The sequence below is a fragment of the Aquarana catesbeiana genome, linkage group LG06, assembly GCF_042186555.1.
Source record: "Aquarana catesbeiana isolate 2022-GZ linkage group LG06, ASM4218655v1, whole genome shotgun sequence".
In the NCBI taxonomy this organism is placed as follows: Eukaryota; Metazoa; Chordata; class Amphibia; order Anura; family Ranidae; genus Aquarana; species Aquarana catesbeiana.
The window spans coordinates 37,477,473-37,496,590 of record NC_133329.1 but is presented as its reverse complement, the minus strand read 5'-3'; the positions used below and the strand labels follow the sequence as shown (position 1 = coordinate 37,496,590).

Here is a 19,118-nt window from a genome sequence, read left to right as displayed (position 1 = left end):
AAACGACAGGATGATCTCAGTCCGTATCCAAAGGCAAACAACTTAACATCACAATAATCCAAGTTTATACACCAATCTCTGATGCTGAAGAAGCTGCTTTTATGAAAATCTACAACACCTTTTAGAATTAACTCCAAAAAATGAATGAATGCTAAAGTAGGAAGTCAAATATGGTAAATATGGCCTTGGAGTACAAAATGAAGCAGGACAAAGGCTTATAGAGTTTTGTCAAGAGAACACAATGATAATAATAAACACTCTTTTCCAACAACCAAAGAGGTAACTCTATACATGGACATCACAGGATGATCAATACAGAAATCATATTGATTATCCACTTGCCGACCGCCTAACGTAGATATACGTCGGCAGAATGGCACGGGCAGGCAGAATCACGTATATATACGTGATCTGCCTCCCGCGGGCGGGGGGTCCGATCGGACCCCCCCCGGTGCCAGCGGCGGTCGGCATTTGGCTGGGAGCGTCGGGAGGCGAGGGGGAGACCATCCGATCGTGTCCCCCCCCCTCGCGATCGCTCCCAGCCAATAGGAATCCTCCCCTGCCTGTGTGTAGTTTCACACAGGCAGAGGATGTGATGTCATCTCTCCTCGGCTTGCCAGTTTCCGTTCCGGCACCGAGGAGAGAAGACATGTAAGTGCACAACACAAACACACACACAGTAGAACATGCCAGGCATACATTACACCCCCGATCCCCCCCCCGATCGCCCCCCGATCCCCCCCCAATCACCCCCCCCCCCCGTCACAAACTGACAGCAAGCAGTTTTTTTTTTTTTTTTTTCTGAATACTGCATTGGTGTCAGTTTGTGACAGTTACAGTGTTAGGGCAGTGAATATTACCCCCCTTTAGGTCTAGGATACCCCCCTAACCCCCCCTAATAAAATTTTAACCCCTTGATCACCCCCTGTCACCAGTGTCACTAAGCGATCATTTTTCTGATCGCTGTATTAGTGTCGCTGGTGACGCTAGTTAGGAACGTAAATATTTAGGTTCGCCGTCAGCGTTTTATAGTGACAGGGACCCCCATATACTATCTAATAAATGTTTTAACCCCTTGATTGCCCCCTAGTTAACCCTTTCACCACTGATCACCGTATAACCGTTACGGGTGACGCTGGTTAGTTCGTTTATTTTTTATAGTGTCAGGGGACCCGCCGTTTATTACCTAATAAAGGTTTAGCCCCCTGATCGCCCGGCGGTGATATGCGTCGCCCCAGGCAGCGTCAGATTAGCGCCAGTACCGCTAACACCCACGCACGCAGCATACGCCTCCCTTAGTGGTATAGTATCTGTACGGATCAATATCTGATCCGATCAGATCTATACTAGTGTCCCCAGCAGTTTAGGGTTCCCAAAAACGCAGTGTTAGCGGGATCAACCCAGATACCCGCTAGCACCTGCGTTTTGTCCCTCCGCCCGGCCCACCCAAGTGCAGTATCGATCGATCACTGTCACTTACAAAACACTAAACGCATAACTGCAGCGTTCACAGAGTCAGGCCTGATCCCTGCGATCGCTAACAGTTTTCTTGGTAGCGTTTTGGTGAACTGGCAAGCACCAGCCCCAGGCAGCGTCAGGTTAGCGCCAGTACCGCTAACACCCACGCACGCACCGTACACCTCCCTTAGTGGTATAGTATCTGATCGGATCAATATCTGATCTGATCAGATCTATACTAGCGTCCCCAGCAGTTTAGGGTTCCCACAAACGCAGTGTTAGCGGGATCAGCCCAGATACCTGCTAGCACCTGCGTTTTGCCCCTCCGCCCGGCCCAGCCCAGCCCACCCAAGTGCAGTATCGATCGATCACTGACACTTACAAAACACTAAACGCATAACTGCAGCGTTCGAAGAGTCAGGCCTGATCCCTGCGATCGCTAAAAGTTTTTTTGGTAGCGTTTTGGTGAACTGGCAAGCACCAGTGGCCTAGTACACCCCGGTCGTAGTCAAACCAGCACTGCAGTAACACTTGGTGACGTGGCGAGTCCCATAAGTGCAGTTCAAGCTGGTGAGGTGGCAAGCACAAGTAGTGTCCCGCTGCCACCAAGAAGACAAACACAGGCCCATCGTGCCCATAGTGCCCTTCCTGCTGCATTCGCCAATCCTAATTGGGAACCCACCGCTTCTGCAGCGCCCGTACTTCCCCCATTCACATCCCCAACCAAATGCAGTCGGCTGCATGAGAGGCATTTTCTTTATGTCCTCCCGAGTACCCCTACCCAGCGAACCCCCCCAAAAAAGATGTTGTGTCTGCAGCAAGCGCGAATATAGGCGTGACACCCGCTATTATTGTCCCTCCTGTCCTGACAATCCTGGTCTTTGCATTGGTGAATGTTTTGAACGCTACCATTCACTAGTTGAGTATTAGCGTAGGGTACAGCATTGCACAGACTAGGCACACTTTCACAGGGTCTCCCAAGATGCCATCGCATTTTGAGAGACCCGAACCTGGAACCGGTTACAGTTATAAAAGTTAGTTACAAAAAAAGTGTAAAAAAAAAAAAAAAACACAAACAAAAATATAAAATAAAAAAAAAATAGTTGTCGTTTTATTGTTCTCTCTCTCTATTCTCTCTCTATTGTTCTGCTCTTTTTTACTGTATTCTATTCTGCAATGTTTTATTGTTGTTATGTTTTATCATGTTTGCTTTTCAGATATGCAATTTTTTATACCTTACCGTTTACTGTGCTTTATTGTTAACCATTTTTTTGTCTTCAGGTACGCCATTCACGACTTTGAGTGGTTATACCAGAATGATGCCTGCAGGTTTAGGTATCATCTTGGTATCATTCTTTTCAGCCAGCGATTGGCTTTCATGTAAAAGCAATCCTAGCAGCTAATTAGCCTCTAGACTGCTTTTACAAGCAGTGGGAGGGAATTCCCCCCCCCCAACGTCTTCCATGTTTTTCTCTGGCTCTCCTGTCTCAACAGGGAACCTGAGAATGCAGCCGGTGATTCAGCCAGCTGACCATAGAGCTGATCAGAGACCAGAGTGGCTCCAAACATCTCTATGGCCTAAGAAACCTGAAGCTACGAGCATTTTATGACTTAGATTTCGCCGGATGTAAACAGCGCCATTGGGAAATTGGGAAAGCATTTTATCACACCGATCTTGGTGTGGTCAGATGCTTTGAGGGCAGAGGAGAAATCTAGGGTCTAATAGACCCCAATTTTTGCAAAAAAGAGTACCTGTCACTACCTATTGCTATGATAGGGGATATTTACATTCCCTGAGATAACAATAAAAATGATTAAAAAAAAAAAAAATGAAAGGAACAGTTTAAAAATAAGATAAAAAAATAATAATAATAAATAAAAAAAAAAAAAAAAAAAAAAAAGCACCCCTGTCCCCCCTGCTCTCGCGCTAAGGCGAACGCAAGCGTCGGTCTGGCGTCAAATGTAAACAGCAATTGCACCATGCATGTGAGGTATCACCGCGAACGTCAGATCGAGGGCAGTAATTTTAGCAGTAGACCTCCTCTGTAAATCTAAAGTGGTAACCTGTAAAGGCTTTTAAAGGCTTTTAAAAATGTATTTAGTTTGTCGCCACTGCACGTTTGTGCGCAATTTTAAAGCATGTCATGTTTGGTATCCATGCACTCGGCCTAAGATCATCTTTTTTATTTCATCAAACATTTGGGCAATATAGTGTGTTTTAGTGCATTAAAATTTAAAAAGGTGTGTTTTTTCCCCAAAAAATGCGTTTGAAAAATCGCTGCGCAAATACTGTGTGAAAAAAAAAAATGAAGCACCCACCATTTTAATCTGTAGGGCATTTGCTTTAAAAAAATATATAATGTTTGGGGGTTCAAAGTAATTTTCTTGCAAAAAAAAATTATTTTTTTATGTAATCAAAAAGTGTCAGAAAGGGCTTTGTCTTCAAGTGGTTAGAAGAGTGGGTGATGTGTGACATAAGCTTCTAGATGTTGTGCATAAAATGCCAGGACAGTTCAAATCCCCCCCAAATGACCCCATTTTGGAAAGTAGACACCCCAAGCTATTTGCTGAGAGGCATGTGGAGTCCATGGAATATTCTATATTGTGACACAAGTTGCGGGAAAGAGACAATTTTTTATTTTTTTAATTTTTTTTTGCGCAAAAAAAAAAAAAAAAAATGATATATATGATATATTGCTCAAACATGCCATGGGAATATGTGAAATTACACCCCAAAATACATTCTGTTGCTTCTCCTGAGTATGGGGATACCACATGTGTGAGACTTTTTGGGAGCCTAGCCGCGTACGGGACCCCGAAAACCAAGCACCGCCTTCAGGCTTTCTAAGGCCGTAAATTTTTGATTTCACTCTTCACTGCCTATCACAGTCTCGGAGGCCATGGAATGCCCAGGTGGCAAAAAAACCCCCCAAATGACCCCATTTTGGAAAGTAGACACCCCAAGCTATTTGATGAGAGGTATAGTGAGTATTTTGCAGACCTCACTTTTTGTCACAAAGTTTTGAAAATTGAAAAAAGAAAAAAAAAATTTTTTTTCTCGTCTTTCTTTATTTTCAAAAACAAATGAGAGCTGCAAAATACTCACCATGCCTCTCAGCAAATAGCTTGGGGTGTCTACTTTCCAAAATGGGGTCATTTGGGGGGGGTTTGTGCCACCTGGGCATTCCATGGCCTCCGAAACTGTGATAGGTAGTGAGGAGTAAAATCAAAAATGTACGCCCTTAGAAATCCTGAAGGCAGTGATTGGTTTTCGGGGCCCCGTACGCGGCTAGGCTCCAAAAAAGTCCCACACATGTGGTATCCCCATACTCAGGAGAAGCAGCTAAATGTATTTTGGGGTGCAATTCCACATATGCCCATGGCCTGTGTGAGCAATATATCATTTAGTGACAACTTTGTGCAAAAAAAAAAAAAAATTTGTCACTTTCCCGCAACTTGTGTCAAAATATAAAACATTCCATGGACTCAACATGCCTCAAAGCAAATAGCTTGGGGTGTCTACTTTCCAAAATGGGGTCATTTGGGGGGGTTTTATGCCATCTGGGCATTTTATGGCCTTCAAAACTGTGATAGGTAGTGAGGAGTAAAATCAAAAATGTACGCCCTTAGAAATCCTGAAGGCAGTGATTGGTTTTCGGGGCCCCGTACGCGGCTAGGCTCCCAAAAAGTCCCACACATGTGGTATCCCCGTACTCAGGAGAAGCAGCTAAATGTATTTTGGGGTGCAATTCCACATATGCCCATGGCCTGTGTGAGCAATATATCATTTAGTGACAACTTTTTGTAATTTTTTTTTTTTTTTTGTCATTATTCAATCACTTGGGACAAAAAAAATGAATATTCAATGGGCTCAACATGCCTCTCAGCAAATTCCTTGGGGTGTCTACTTTCCAAAATGGGGTCATTTGTGGGGGTTTTGTACTGCCCTGCCATTTTAGCACCTCAAGAAACGACATAGGCAGTCATAAATTAAAGGCTGTGTAAATTCCAGAAAATGTACCCTAGTTTGTAGGCGCTATAACTTTTGCGCAAACCAATAAATATACACTTATTGACATTTTTTCTACCAAAGACATGTGGCCGAATACATTTTGGCCTAAATGTATGACTAAAATTGAGTTTATTGGATTTTTTTAGAACAAAAAAGTAGAAAATATCATTTTTTTTCAAAATTTTCGGTCTTTTTCCGTGTATAGCGCAAAAAATAAAAATGGCAGAGGTGATCAAATACCATCAAAAGAAAGCTCTATTTGTGGGAAGAAAAGGACGCAAATTTCGTTTGGGTACAGCATTGCATGACCGCGCAATTAGCAGTTAAAGTGACGCAGTGCCGAATTGTAAAAAGTGCTCTGGTCAGGAAGGGGGTAAAACCTTCCGGGGGGTGAAGTGGTTATATTGTCTGCAACCAAAGATGGAGAAGCTCAGTCAAAAAATGACCTGGAGCTGACTGTGGCTCAGACCATGAGCTTCTTATGGCTAAATTCAGGCTTAAATTAAAGAAAGTGGGAAACACCAGATCAGATAAAATCAGATATGATCTAAATTGGATCCCTTGTGAATGCTCAGTGGAGGTGACAAACAGATTTAGAGGATTAAATCTGATTGACAGAGTGCCTGAAGAACTATGGAAGCAAGAGTGTAACATGGTACGAGACACAGAAATGAAAACTATCCCAAAGAAGAAGAAATGCAAGAAAGCAAAGTGGCTATCTGATGAGGCCATACTAATAGCTGAACAAAGAAGGATGGCAAAAAGCAATGCAAAAAAAGGGAAAATATACCCAACTGAATGCAGACTTCCAGAAGATAGCAAGAAGCGACAAAAAGACCTTCTTAAACAATCAATGCAAAGAATTGGAGGAAAACAACAGAATAGGAAAGACTAGAGAGTTTTTCAAGAAAATTGGAGATATCAAGGGAAAGTTTTGTGCAAAGATGGGCACGGCAATAGACAAACATGGCAAGGACCTGCCAAAGCAGAAGAGATAAAGAAGAGATGGCAAGGATACACAGAAGAACTTTACAATAATGATCTGAATGTCCCAATTAACCACAATGATGCAATCACTGACCTTGAACAGGATATCCTGGAGAGTGAAGTCAAGCGAGCCTTAGAAAGCATAGCTAATAACAAATTTAGCACTCTCTACATAGGTATGTGCTATGTGCTAGTTTAGGATTTTTGTGAATGTAGGCAAATTTAAACAGGCCTGGCTGGAAGCTAGGCCTGTTTGTTTTGATTTGTGTGGGATGGGAGTGGCTCAGAGAAGTAGCTGGTGACTCACAGGCAGTTTCACTGAGACCTCCCTTTTTCTTCTAGAGGATTCTAGAAGGAGAGGAGAGGTGGAGCTGCCTGGGGTGTTCTTAGGAGCCCTGACCAATCCTCAACCTGGATTGGCAGGGGGCAGGCCTCTTTAAATACCTAGCTGGGAAGGAGTTTGTCGGGTGGAAAAAATGAAGATGGAGTACTAGGCTGTCGGGGCCTTTGAGGGAGCTCCCCAATCTGAGGGGGGAGGTGACCTTGGGCCTGGGGCTCAGGTGAAGAATGGAGCCCCTCAGGAAAGCGTGAAGGTTCTGGACAGGAGGAGCAAGAGTTGACAGCAGGAGCTAGTACTGCCGGGCAAGTCTTCAGGAGGGCACCACTGGTTGCAACCAGGAGAGGGCTGGTGAGTGACATGCACAGTCAGGAGGACTGGGGAGGCACGCCTGAGAGGACTGGGATTGTGCAGTTTGGGACGGGTGCAGAGCCAACAGTAAGGACTGTGATGTCACAGGCAGTGGAGTTGGGCAGCTGCAGTCAGGAGGGCTGACAGGGCCTGAAGAGGGCTGACTGGGAGAAGTAATCTGTGGGACAGGTAGCACAAGTGTAATGCTTCAGGCAGTGAACTATGTTGGATTGTGTGGATTACAGCTTCGGAAGTCTATGAATACTATATTATTAACGGTTAACTTTAACCTTAACAGCTATCAGGTAGGAAGACTCAGATAAGTTTGGAAATACAATTGGTTTTATTTAGAGTGGTAATACACAGCCACGACGGGGAGCTTCAGAGGCAACTTAAGCTTAGTAGCACTACACAGGAATAAAGTTTATAGGAAACGTAAAGATACTTGCAGTGAGTGGATACCTGGAGATGGGGTCACCCAGTGGCTTCTTGAGAGATGTACTGGTCTCTTATTTGGAAAGGAACAGGTAAGGTTTTCTTCGGGCAAAGTAAGTAGACTATGGATAGGGCAGAGGAGAGTCTCTGACTACTAGAGAGGAAGGAGGTCTGTCCGGCCCAACAAGTGAAAGTTGGAGGGGCTCTGTCCGGCCCAAAAGTGAGGTGGAAGACGGGGCTCTATCCGGCCCAAAAGTGAGATGATAGTTGGGGCTCTGACCAGCCCAAAAGATAGATGGTAGGTGGGGCTCTGTCTGGCACCAAAAGAGAGATGATAGTCGGGACTCTGACCTGCACATTAGAGAGAGATGACAGCAGTCTTTTGTTGGAGATCTTTATCTGGCATCAGGTTCTTAGCACGGACGTCAAGCAAATGGCGTCTGCTGTTTAAATAGGGACAAGAGGAGGAGCCGGGTAATGTTGTTGTGACGTCATCAATCTGCGACGGAGTTTGTGGGGATATCAGAGCTCCCAATGGAAAGATAAGAATATTGCAGGAGAAATGTTGGAGCCTCCAGTGCAGGGATAAAGACATTACAGGAGAGATGTCAGAGCCTCCAGTGGAGGGATAAGGACATTACAACAAGAGACTTTTCTATTATTTTGCTACACTATAGGGGCCCACGGTCCCTGCCTGCAAAGGGCGGTTGCTGAGGCCTAGCTGAGCCACTGTCAGGCCTAACCATGTGCTAGCTGCTCCTGGAGCAAAAAGTTGTGCAGGAGAGAGCGAGAGAGTGATAGTCTGCAAGCAAGAGTTGTGCAGGAGGAGTCTGGAGAAGTGTCATGTACAAGGAGTGTACATAGTTGTCCCAATTGTTTGTTCCACTGGGCATCCCATATATTCCTTTACCCATCCAAGCTTATCCCCTCAATAAAAAGAAAACAAACATATGGACTGTTCATTGCCTCAAAAGTGACTTGGAATTGAATGCTGGGTTGGGCAGGGTGACAGGTGTGCAACAACACTTAGCAGCCTCTATGGGGGTACCGCTACACAAAGCTAGCAGAAGTGATGCCACAGCTGAGTTATTAAAAATAAAATGATGCTGTTAAAGTGCTGCACTCAATATGCCAACGAATTTGGAAAACTCAACATTGGCCACAGGACTGGAAGTGGTCCGTTTATATTCCGATACCAAAGAAGGGAGGGCTGGTGAGTGACATGCACAGTCAGGAGGACTGGGGAGGCAAGCCTTAGAGGACTGGGAGTGTGCAGTCTGGGACGGGTGCAGAGCCAGCGCCAAAGAATTAAATTGAACATTAAAGGGTTTGTTAACCAAATCACTGCCAGCCCCACTGTCTTTTATAAAAACAAGCATTGTAAATATCTATTTAGGACGATCTTCAGGCCGCTGTATACATTCGATATATGGCTTCTGCATGAGGGGCTGAGATCTTCCTCTGACATCAGCCAGGGAGATCACATGGCCGCTCAGCCCCTCCTGCAGTAGCCCTGGAAACCGACTGAGAGTCAGGTGACCGGCATGAAGATTGCGATAAAACTGTATTTACAACACTCTTTTTATAAAATACTTATACAGTGTGCTATGCCTAACTATATTAGAGGGGCTGACAGCGACATTTTATAAACTTTTATTTGTACTAATAGCGGCGGGGTGGAGGGGCGGAGACAGAGACATAGACACGGAGCTGACAGGCACGAAGGAGGGGGTAAGGGGGAGAGAGCAGGGCTGTGGATGAAGGAGAGATGCAAACTGACCACGGTGGTCAGGGCTCATCAGCCCTGGTTATTGTGGTCAGTACAGAGAGGGGGATACAGGAAGTGGCATGTTCAGGCAGGTTTTTTTTACAGTTTAGAGACAGGCAGATTACACAGCACAATCATTGTGCTGTGTAATCTGCTTTAAGGGACCAGGATCTATTAAAAAAAATTAGATTAACAAACACTTTAAGAAAACTAAGGTCATGGCAACTGGTCCCATCACTCCTTGGCAAATAGAAAGAGAAGAAATGGAAACAGTGACAGATTTTATCTTCCTAGACTCCAAGATCATGGCAGACGGTGACTGTAGCCATGAAATTAAGAGATGCTTGCTTCTTGGGAGGAAAGCAATGGCAAACCTTAGCAACATTATAAAAAGCAGATACCCTACCGACATAGTGCCGTATAGGCAAAGCTATGGTATTCCCGGTAGTAACCTATGGTTATAGAAAGTTGGACCGTAAGGAAGGCTGAACGCCAAAGAATGTATGCTTTTGAACTATGTTGTTGGAGAAGACTCTTGAAAATCCCTTGGATGGCAAGAAGATCAAACAAGTCAATCCTGAAGAAAATCAACCCTGAATATTCACTGGAAGGACAGATCCTGAAGCTGAAACTCAAATACTTTGGCCACCTATTGCAAAGAGAGGACTCATTGAAAAAGACCCTGATGCTGGGAAACATGGAAGGAAAAAGGAGAAGAGGATGACAGAAAACAAGATGGATAGATAGCATCATAAAAACATTGAACATGAAGTTAAGCAAGCTCCGGGAGGCAGTGGAGGACAGAAAAGCATGGCACGCTATGGTCCATGAGGTCAGGAAGAGTCAGACACGACTAAACGACTGAGCAACAACAACAACAAAAGTCCTAATGGCACTGTTAGGAGACTTAAAGGACCATACCGGTCAACATCTAACTTCTCAATTGTGGTAGGCACATTTGTACATATTTGATTTATTTATAGAAGAATCCTTCTTGTAAGATCAAGGTTGAAAGTCACTGCTCAGGGTCACTAATTGCCTGTCCAAGGGATCAGACAGTAGATGCTCCTCTCTCATGTCAGGGTGACTGGTCCTCTCATCACCCCCTTCTAGTGCCAGGGCACGTATGACATCATCTCTTCCTTGTGGATTGTGCTGGGTGCCAAAGATCATGTCATGTAGGTATTGTGGGAGATGACAGAGTGCAGAATTAGTCCCCAGAGACAGTACGTACAGACATGCCAAGACTCTGCCCACAGGTCCACCCAGTCACCACCTATGTAATGGCCAATAAGGAACTAACATCCCAAAGAATGATGGGATATGTAGTTTGATGCAAGCCAAGCAGAGAAAGGGAGATGTAATGTATGGTTACATAGTAGGTGAGGTTGAAAAAAAGACACAATCCATCAAGTCCAACCTATGTGTGTGATTTTATGTCAGTATTACATTGTATATCCAGGGCTGTCTTAATGAGGGGGCACACCTGGGCACTGCCCCTGCACTTTCCCCAAAGCAGCTGGTCCTTGAGCCCACACTGCCCCCAAATTGGGGGTCCCATGATGGCACTGAGAGTGATGGATACACAGGGGAGGCAGGCTGGCAGCGGTGCGCCGTGCAGAACAATACCTATTATTTCACAGCCAGCAAGGAGGGGCAGGGCCAGAGTGCCAGTAATGCTGAGCTGCTGAGTCGGCAGCACTGAGAGCCCACCTGAGGAAGTGACATTGTGGATGGTGTCATGGTGAGCCCAGCTGTCCAGCACTGTTTGCACCAAAAGGCTTGGAATGCCCAGAGGAATGCTCTCTCCTCCACCCCTCCTTCTGCCTGCTTGATTTTGATTGGTATAGGTGAGTCCAGTGCTGGAGGTGGGTACAGAGCCAAAAGTTTACATGCAATGTATCTCCACTGGAAAAGGGGGTACCACATGGCTGGAATAATGATGCTGGGGAATATCAAGGGTGTATGGGGGAAAACAATGATCTGGGGTGTATAGGGGGTAGCAATGCTTGGGGTAGCTTGGGTTGCTCGAATGCTAGAGGTATCAGGGAAACAGAGAGGGCACAGTGTAGGGGGTATCAGGGATGTAGTGAGGTCACAATACAAGGGGTATCTTATGGTATATGGTTACAATGCTGGGGGATATCTAGGGTGTAGAAGGGTCAGAGTGCTGGGGGGATACCTAGGGTGTAGAGGGGTCATAGTGCTGGGGGGATATCTGGGGTGTAGAGGGGTCAGAGTGCTGGGAGGATATCTGGGGTGTAGAGGGGTCAGAGTGCTGGGGAGAATATATAAGGTGTAGAGGGGTCAGAGTGCTAGGGGGATACCTTGGGGGAAAAGGGTTCATAGTGCTGGGGGGAAATGTAGGGTGTAGAGGGGACATAGTGCTGGGGGGGGGGTATCTGGGGTGTAAAGGGGACAGAGTGCTAGGGGGATATCTGGGGTGTAGAGGGGTCAGAGTGCTGGGGGGATATCTAGGATGTAGAGAGGTCAGAGTGCTGGGGAGATATCTGGGATGTAGAGGGGTCAGAGTGCTGGGGGGATATCTAGGGTGTAGAGGGGTCAGGGTCCTGGGGGGATATCTGGGATGTAGAGGGGTCAGAGTGCTGGGGGGATATCTGGGATGTAGAGGGGTCAGAGTGCTGGCTCCTACCTACTTGATGTCTGTTTACCTTCGCTGTCTCCATTGTAGGGGCCCCAGAGCATTACTTTGCCCAGGGGCCCATGATGCTATTAAGACGGCCCTGTGTATATCCCTGTATGTTGTGGTCATTCAGGTGCTTATCTAATAGTTTCTTGAAACTATTGATGCTCCCCACTAAAACCACCGCCTGTGGAAGGGAATACCACATCCTTGCCGTTCTTACAGTAAAGAACTCTCTATGTAGTTTAAGGTTAAACCTCTTTTCTTCTGATTTTAATAAATGGCCACGTGTGTTAATAAACTCCTTCTGTGGAAATGTTTTATCCCTATTGTGGGGTCACCAGTATGGCATTTGTAAATTGAATTCATATCCCCTCTCAAGCGTCTCTTCTCCAGAGAGAATAAGTTCAATGCTCGTATGGTACTGCAGCGTGCGTGCCTACATTGGGGAGACAGAATGAAAAAGGCTAAGTGATAATGTCACAGATAATGGTAGGGGCTTGTCAACTATTAGAGAGTTAATTACTACCACAGGTTTATTGTTAGCATCAGTAGGGTGCTACGACGCTAGGGCAGCTATTGGCTACTGGCTATGAACTTCCTTATTCTAGTCCGGTCGTATGTCATCATGGTTGAATCCGTCGGACTTTGGTGTGATTGTGTGTAGACAAGTCTGATTCTACGGAAGTCCGTCGAAAAGCCTGTCGAAAGTCCGTTGAAAAGTCTGACGTGATTCAGTCGAAAGTCCGGTCATGTGTACACAGCATTACTCAACTTTGGGGTTCCTCAAACATTTTTATCCTCACAGGGGTCCCTTATCAAGAGCTATATTAGTTCTGTTCAATGAATGCAACGACAAAAAATATACAGCATAGAAACAGGAGTGAATCTACCAAAATTCCATTTTCATCACCAAAGCAAATCTCAATGTCAGATTTTTATTCAGAGGCTCTTAACCTCCCTGGCGGTATTCCCGAGTCTGGCTCGGGGTGGAATTTCAGAACCAAAAGCGGTAACCCCGAGCCAGACTCGGGATCTCATCGCAGGATCCAGGAAGGGCTTACTTACCCTGTCCCCAGGATCCTGCGATGTCTCCCCGCAGTGTGAGCGGCTTGTCTTCCGCTCGATTCATCATGGAGCCGGGCTCCATTCCCTGCGAGTGCTGCGACGCATGGGTACGGAGAACGGCACCAAATTCAAAAACTGAAACACATACAATACATACAGTATACTGTAATCGTACAGATTACATTACTGTATGAAATTATTTCACCTTCCTTTTGTCCCTAGTGGTTTCTCCAGTGCCCTGCATGCAGTTTTATATTATAAATACTGTTCTTTCTGCCTGGAAACTGGAGATTGTCCATAGCAACCAAAACCGTCCCTCTATATCAAAAGTGGTTTTAGACCAGCTAGAAAACAGCGATAATAAATTAGAATCACTCACAGAATTGAGCAATAACAATTTATGGGGAAATCCGTCATCAAACACTGAAAGTAATGACAGCGACTATTCTGCAACTGAGCAAATTTCAGTGTTTTTGATTTGATTACATTATTGAATAATTTTTATTGTTATATTATTATTTGGTATAATTACTTATAGTTATTTATTATATTATAATTTATGATTTTGTTTTTCAAACTTTATCATACCCGGGATGTCTACTGGACTCTTGTTTGGACAGATTTATTTGAGTTATTCCTAAGAATTACAGGTCTACATTATAAAACGCCAAATTTCCATGCAAAATAATTGTACCGCTTTTAGCATCAAAAATCTGAAATAATCATATGGCCAGGGAGGTTAAAGGATATCTAAACCCAAGAACAAAAATATATTTGCAATTCTCCAGTTCTTAGATGTTATAGCTGCATTTGTTTTCTTTTTATATACTAAGAACATTTTCAGCAAGCAGAAAATACCTCTTGATTCTGCCAGAAACGTGGTACTCTTGTAACCTCATGTGGGTTGAACTGAAAGCGCAAACAATCTTATCTTTCTTCCAAGTCCAAATTAGGAGAGAAGCCTACGGTTACAATGTTGCTCCTCGATAGATGGAGTAAAGTGACTTACCATTGTCACACTAAGACAGGAAGTATTTTGCTAAAAGAATCAACAAATGAGAATAAAGGATAAAAAAGAAAATAATGCAGCCACCAAATTGGTAAGCTGCAATATATTACATTTTTGTTTTTGGGTTTAGATACTCTTTAACCTTAGACATGAGTATTTAAAGATTAGGAGAACCCATCCGTGGACAATTTAGTAAAAAAAAAAAAAAAAACTGGCTAATTGTGAAGAGGTATTTTCCACTTTTTTTTAAAGTAATAATACTATTCCTTACCTCTCTTAAGTTCTTCTTTAAGGTCCAGACTAGCTTGGCATTCATTTATTTCGTGCAGGAGATTCACAATTAACCCAGGAGCATGCTGAAAAGTGTAATGGCGACATATACCATCCACCAATTCTTCTGCATTTTTGTCTGTTATATTAATCAGAGGAATTTTGATAAATCCTTCCAACTCAGTCTCATTAAGCTTTCTCTTGAAGGATTTTAATGATTTTTCTTCAATATTTTGTAGCGCTCTGTCCAAAATACTTTTAATTTCTCCAGCCATGGCATCGAACAGGCAGAAGTTTCACTGTTACTTCTTGATAAAAAAAAAAAAAAAGAAATAACAAAAGCAAATTAAAACTGAGCTCCAGGATAGAGAAAAACATATATCAAACAGCTCTGTTCCCTTAATAAAGCAAACATTTTTTTTTTCCTACTGATAAAATAAAAAAAAATCCAGCACTTAAATACATGCAACAGTCTCTTTAATTTATCAGCAGGTAAGTATATGCAGTAAATCCAATCTCCAAGACACTGGATTTGTCGACCCACACATTATTAAATCGGTCCAATAAAATTATTCAATCCACCACCTCCATATCTCCCTTAATCCTCTTCTTAACCTCTCCAGTGTGTACCCAAAAAAGAAAAGATCATATAGTACAGTACCTTTGCATGGGGCATGGAGCACTGTGGATGGTGGGAGTATTATCACTAGGGATGAGCTTCGTGTTCGAGTCGAACCCATGTTCGACTCGAACATCGGCTGTTCGATCGTTCGCCGAATTGCGAACGTTATGGGCCGTTCGCGCTAAATTCGTGTGGCGCGTCACGGCCCATAATTCACTGCGGCATCGCAGTGCATTGCTGGCTGATGATTGGCCAAGCATGCACTATGACCCGCATGCTTGGCCAATCACAGCGCCGTCAGTAGAGAGAGCTGTAATTGGCCAAAGCCAGGGTGGCTTTGGCCAATTATGGCTCAGGGGATTTAGTACACACCCCACACTATATAAGGCCGCCTGCACGGCGGCCCTGTGTAGTGTGTGTTCCGGTGTGCTGAGAGATAGAGAGAGAGAGAGACAGTGTCATTTGATTTGAGTTAGATAGATTAGGCAGAACAGTCAGTCAGTTAGCTGCACTTACAGTGTATTGTGTATATATATGCATCCCAGGTGTTGCATATATATATATACACTGTATTCAGTTTAGCTAGATCCGTTCCTGTTATCTTCTATCTAGACTATTTACATTTAATGCAGTGCGTCCTGCTCACAGTGTTCAGCTAGATCCGTTCCTGCTATTTACATTTAGTGCAGTGCGTCCTGCTCACAGTGTTCAGCTAGATCCGTTCCTGTTATCTTCTAGACTATTTACATTTAGTGCAGTGCGTCCTGCTCACAGTGTTCAGCTAGATCCGTTCCTGCAATTTACATTTAGTGCAGTGCGTCCTGCTCACAGTGTTCAGCTAGATCCGTTCCTGCTATTTACATTTAGTGCAGTGCGTCCTGCTCACAGTGTTCAGCTAGATCCGTTCCTGCTATTTACATTTAGTGCAGTGCGTCCTGCTCACAGTGTTCAGCTAGATCCGTTCCTGTTATTTACATTTAGTGCAGTGCGTCCTGCTCACAGTGTTCAGCTAGATCCGTTCCTGCTATTTACATTTAGTGCAGTGCGTCCTGCTCACAGTGTTCAGCTAGATCCGTTCCTGCTATTTACATTTAGTGCAGTGCGTCCTGCTCACAGTGTTCAGCTAGATCCGTTCCTGCTATTTACATTTAGTGCAGTGCGTCCTGCTCACAGTGTTCAGCTAGATCCGTTCCTGTTATCTTCTAGACTATTTACATTTAGTGCAGTGCGTCCTGCTCACAGTGTTCAGCTAGATCCGTTCCTGCAATTTACATTTAGTGCAGTGCGTCCTGCTCACAGTGTTCAGCTAGATCCGTTCCTGCTATTTACATTTAGTGCAGTGCGTCCTGCTCACAGTGTTCAGCTAGATCCGTTCCTGCTATTTACATTTAGTGCAGTGCGTCCTGCTCACAGTGTTCAGCTAGATCCGTTCCTGCTATTTACATTTAGTGCAGTGCGTCCTGCTCACAGTGTTCAGCTAGATCCATTCCTGTTATCTTCTAGACTATTTACATTTAGTGCAGTGCGTCCTGCTCACAGTGTTCAGCTAGATCCGTTCCTGCAATTTACATTTAGTGCAGTGCGTCCTGCTCACAGTGTTCAGCTAGATCCGTTCCTGCTATTTACATTTAGTGCAGTGCGTCCTGCTCACAGTGTTCAGCTAGATCCGTTCCTGCTATTTACATTTAGTGCAGTGCGTCCTGCTCACAGTGTTCAGCTAGATCCGTTCCTGTTATTTACATTTAGTGCAGTGCGTCCTGCTCACAGTGTTCAGCTAGATCCGTTCCTGCTATTTACATTTAGTGCAGTGCGTCCTGCTCACAGTGTTCAGCTAGATCCGTTCCTGCTATTTACATTTAGTGCAGTGCGTCCTGCTCACAGTGTTCAGCTAGATCCGTTCCTGCTATTTACATTTAGTGCAGTGCGTCCTGCTCACAGTGTTCAGCTAGATCCGTTCCTGTTATCTTCCTACTGACAGGCAGGCTTGTCTGGTTACAGTATATAAAGCTACCTGAAGAAAATTACAGGTGTTCTATTTGATCCTATTAGTACCACGGTCAGGCAGCTAGACTATTTACATTTAGTACAGTGCGTCCTGCTCACAGTGTTCAGCTAGATCCGTTCCTGTTATCTTCCTACTGACAGGCAGGCTTGTCTGGTTACAGTATATAAAGCTACCTGAAGAAAATTACAGGTGTTCTATTTGATCCTATTAGTACCACGGTCAGGCAGCTAGACTATTTACATTTAGTACAGTGCGTCCTGCTCACAGTGTACAGCTAGATCCGTTCCTGTTATCTTCCTACTGACAGGCAGGCTTGTCTGGTTACAGTATATAAAGCTACCTGAAGAAAATTACAGGTGTTCTATTTGATCCTATTAGTACCACGGTCAGGCAGCTAGACTATTTACATTTAGTACAGTGCGTCCTGCTCACAGTGTTCAGCTAGATCCGTTCCTGTTATCTTCCTACTGACAGGCAGGCTTGTCTGGTTACAGTATATAAAGCTACTTGAAGAAAATTACAGGTGTTCTATCCCAGCTTAGTGCAGCTACAGGCCATTAGTATGTCTGGAAGGCCAAGAAGGAGAGGCAGACAGTCACAAGCCAATAAGAGAGGGCAAGCAGGCTCTGTGTCTAGTGCTGGTCGTGGAGACGGTGCATCCTCATCAGCACGTGGCCATGGGACACGCTTGGCCTTTTTTTCGGCAGCTGGCCGTGTTGAGCCGCAACATGCGGAAGACTTGGTCGAGTGGATGACCAAGCCGTCCTCATCCTCCTCATCCTCTCTCACCCATGCCCAGGGTGCTTTGTCTGGCAAAGCAGCGGCCTCTTCCCTCAGCTCAATGTCATCAGTGACTCCTTCCCTAGCTCCACCATGTCCTCATGAGGATTCCCTCGAACTGTTTGACCACAGTGTTGGGTACATGCTCCAGGAGGATGCCCAGCGTTTGGAAGGCTCTGATGACGATACTGAGCTCGATGAAGGCAGTAACATGAGCACGGACAGAGGGGGTGCCCAAGAAGGACAGCAATCTGGCAGTCATGCTCCCCCTGCTGCAGCATACTGCCAGGTTTGCTCCAGTGATGAGGAGGGAGGGGATGATGAGGTCACTGACTCAACGTGGGTGCCTGATAGGAGAGAGGAGGAGGAGGAGGAGGAGGAGGAGGAGGCGGCGGCACATCACCAACGAGGCAGGATGCCCTCCAGGGGCCAGCCTAAGGGCAGCACATTGACTGCATCACACCCCAAAGCTCCACATGTGCAGGGCGCTGCAGTCTCTGCGCGTTATTCAAAAAGTTCTTTGGTGTGGGCCTTTTTTGAGACGAGTGCATCAGATCGCACCGCTGCTATTTGCAACATATGTCTCAAGCGTATCTCGCGTGGCCAAAACATCTCCCGCTTGGGTACCACATGCTTGACCAGACATATGTTGACCTGCCATGCAGTTCGTTGGCAAGCGTATCTAAAAGACCCACACCAAAGAACAAAGAGGATCTCTCCTTGCTCCTCATCAGCTGAGATTTCCAACCCCACTAGACCTTCAGTCCTCTCTGAGACCTGCAGTGAGAGGAATGAAGGTGTAGAATTAGGTGTGTCACAGCCAAGTACTTGTGGGCAATCTGCTTTTGGTACACCGACGTCAGATTGTACCAGGCAAATTTCCCTGCCCCAGCTGCTGCACCGCCGAAAGAAGTTTGCTCCCAGCCATCCACATGCCCAGCGGTTGAATGCTAGCTTGGCAAAATTGCTAGCACTTCAACTGCTGCCTTTTCAGTTGGTAGACTCTGCCCCCTTCCGTGAGTTTGTGGAATGTGCGGTTCCTCAGTGGCAGGTACCCAAACGCCACTTTTTCTCACGGAAGTCGATTCCGGCTCTCTACCGGCATGTGGAAGGCAATGTCCATGCCTCGCTGGACAGGGCGGTCAGCGGTAAGGTGCATATTACCGCTGACTCATGGTCCAGCAGGCATGGACAGGGACGTTACCTAAGTTTCACGGCGCATTGGGTGACTCTGCTGGCAGCTGGGAAGGATGCAGGACAAGGTGCAGTAGTGTTGGAGGTTGTTCCGCCACCACGCCTCCAAAATGCTGATTGTGACACACCTCTCTCCTCCACCCCCTCCTCTTCTTCTTCCTCTATGGCCTCTTCCTCG

The 19,118-nt window shown here is 45.3% G+C and overlaps 1 protein-coding gene across 4 annotated transcripts in view; it reads right to left on the bottom strand.

The window, feature by feature from the left end:
- Positions 1-19,118, bottom strand: part of LOC141148313 (uncharacterized) — a 71,699-nt gene that overhangs the window by 12,776 nt on the left and 39,805 nt on the right. For all 4 annotated transcript variants that reach the window (XM_073635632.1, XM_073635633.1, XM_073635631.1 and 1 more), the window contains one exon: positions 14,341-14,647. In XM_073635632.1, coding sequence (XP_073491733.1) covers positions 14,341-14,614 — 274 coding nt within the window. In that variant the 5' untranslated portion in view covers positions 14,615-14,647. The remainder of the gene's footprint in view (positions 1-14,340; positions 14,648-19,118) is intronic.